The following is a 2598-nucleotide window of genomic DNA, read 5'->3' as shown; positions in this document are numbered from 1 at the left end:
TTGTACTTGAAGGGATGTTAAAAGAAATCTTCCATATTAAAAACATGGTTCCTTAAAAAAGTTTAAACCTTAAGTTAGATTATGACAGGTAAAACAGGGTCTAAAACATGAAAAACAAAATATAGCTTAATAAGAAGACAAACATCATTGTTTAAACCCAAATAAATTTAAAAAAAAAGTCATAAAACATATACAATCTTAAATCAACTCTAAGCATAAAAAACATTATTTTGAAATTGGCCACAGGGACTGAAATTTTAGAAACTTTTGGCATAAGCAAAACTCAGCAAAATATTTTGAGGTTCTTCAAAAGTTTAAAGCAAAATAAAGTATGTTATTCAGGCACAAAGGACTACAAGAGTCTCAATGATGTTTCTGAAACATCTAACCTTGATTTGATTCTTCCACATTCATGCTTTCTCCAGCTGCAGTCTCTGACATTTCTTCATCATCTTCGTCCTCCTCATGTAGGTCTTTTGAAATTAATTGCCTAGCTAATTTAATATTCAGTCCTTCATTGTAGTGAAGCTTCCTTTTCATTTCAAACTGTCGCTTTTTTTCTGTACAACACACAAAAAAATAGGTTTAGGAAGTCTTTAGCTCAAGGACTGGCAAACTACAGCCTCTGCCTGTTGGTAAGTAAAGTATTACTGGAACATAGCATCGCTCATTTGCTTTTGTAATGCTTAAGGTTGCTTTTGTTCTCAATGGCAGAGTTGAGTAGTTGTAATAATTAACAATGGTTAATTCTGGATCAAGGACCATAGAGTAATTTTAGTATTTTCAAGTTATCTATTTTTATAATTAAGAAAAATACCTTTAAAAAGTCTTATGCTTCATTCAGACATTGCTATGATTTAAAACATTGCTGGCTAAAAACATAACCTCACTCCCAGAACAATTTTAAGAAAAATGTGTTATAAGGAATAGTAAAGTGATTCTAGACTATTCTTTCATTTATAGTCTTCACCATAGAAACACTGAACTAGCAGCAAATCAACACATCTGATCACATTTTATTAATGGCATTTTAAAGATCAACTGCTTATAAAGAAATAATTATAAGATTTTAAAATTTCTTAGACCAGTAAATTAAAAATAAAAAAAGGGGACTGATATAAAATTGCTACCTGTTTTTTCAAATAAGAGCAATAAAACTCATTCATCAGTTTTATTATGGTATTCATAAAAATATCTTAATGCCAAAAAAGCATAGAAAAATACAAATCTCTCAGAATAAGGCTATTCAAAGTATGTTCTCAATATCCTCTTATTCTGCTGTTTTTATCATTATCTGTACTTATTTATATTTTAAAAACAAGCATTTACAGTTCAGATCACTACTCATTAATCATTTTTCAGGAAAGTTCTGAGACCAATATCCATGTCGACATCCCAAAACATTTGTTTCAAAATACCAATATCTTGCCAGGCATCTTTCTTCTTCTCTACTTATAAAATTACTTTGTGGTTTATTTTACTTTTTGAGAGTTCTGTATTAAGAGATGTGAAATTAAAAAAGAGAGACCAATTAAAGGGCCAAATCCTCATAACTAAATTTTTAGTTATGCCTTTCAAGTATTCAGTTGCTGTGCAAGCCAATATTAAAAAACAACAAAAAAATGGTTCTAATTGCCTCCAATACCAGATAAATTTACTAAAAAGGTAATACTTTTTCTCATTACAGAGTAAGAGAAGTTCATAGTAGACACTTAAAAAAAATCACTCTTAATTTCCTCACTCAGAAATTACCATTAATATTTTATGATGACTTTTCTAAAAATATATTTTTTATAAAAACAAAACATATATTAGTAATATATGGTGTTTTTTTCACTTATTATATAGTTAGGATGACCCTAAGTCTGTGTGTCCAGTGAAGTTTCAGTTTATGTCTATTGTCTGATGAAACTATAATACTGATCTTTCTTTCAATCTTAAAATGACTGAGTTTAGACAATAAAGTATATAAAGACAGTAAAATTCTGCCATGTACGTAGCACATTTATATAATTTTAAAATGGTTATAAAGTACTGAGTTATAATTTAATCCCCCATTCTTAGTTAAAGGTTTCAGATTCCCCCCTTTGTATTTTCAATGTTTTTAGGATGTAATACACATATTTTTGTACATTTATTACTTTCTCAATACTAACTAGTGTTTTTTCAAAGTGTGCCTCATGACCCTTTAGTGAGTCACAACCAGCATGTTTTTAAAAATGAAGTAAAACAGAATAAACTGAAATACATCACATATAGCAAAGGTGAGTACTCTTTTATGAAACTTTTATTTTTGTAATTTTATGTATACATATATTGAGTGGGACTTGGTCAAAAGAGTTTAAAAGCATTGGAATAAATCCTAGGAATCTGAATTGCTAGATCTAAAGATACATTTTTTAAAAAATTTTTGGCTCACATATTGCCATAATGCACTCCAGAAAAGCCAAACCATTTTTCATGCCTACTAATTATATATGAATAACCTATTTCTCTACTACATTCACATCAAAAGAGAAATAGTCATTCTTTTTAATCTTTATTGATCTGAAAGGTACCATGACACTATTTTAATTTGCAGTTTCTTGTTCCTAGGTG

At 28.9% G+C, this 2598-nt stretch overlaps 1 protein-coding gene across 2 annotated transcripts in view; it reads right to left on the bottom strand.

Annotated features, from left to right (window-relative positions):
• The window catches only part of PPP1R2 (protein phosphatase 1 regulatory inhibitor subunit 2), a 22742-nt gene that overhangs the window by 3288 nt on the left and 16856 nt on the right, over positions 1 to 2598 (bottom strand). For both annotated transcript variants that reach the window (XM_011381220.2, XM_011381228.2), the window contains exon 5: positions 390 to 560. In XM_011381220.2, coding sequence (XP_011379522.1) covers positions 390 to 560 — 171 coding nt within the window. The remainder of the gene's footprint in view (positions 1 to 389; positions 561 to 2598) is intronic.

The sequence above is a fragment of the Pteropus vampyrus genome, unplaced genomic scaffold, assembly GCF_000151845.1.
Source record: "Pteropus vampyrus isolate Shadow unplaced genomic scaffold, Pvam_2.0 Scaffold14, whole genome shotgun sequence".
Taxonomy (NCBI): Eukaryota; Metazoa; Chordata; class Mammalia; order Chiroptera; family Pteropodidae; genus Pteropus; species Pteropus vampyrus.
Note: the sequence above shows the minus strand (reverse complement) of the source record. Positions and strands in the feature narration are given on the sequence as shown.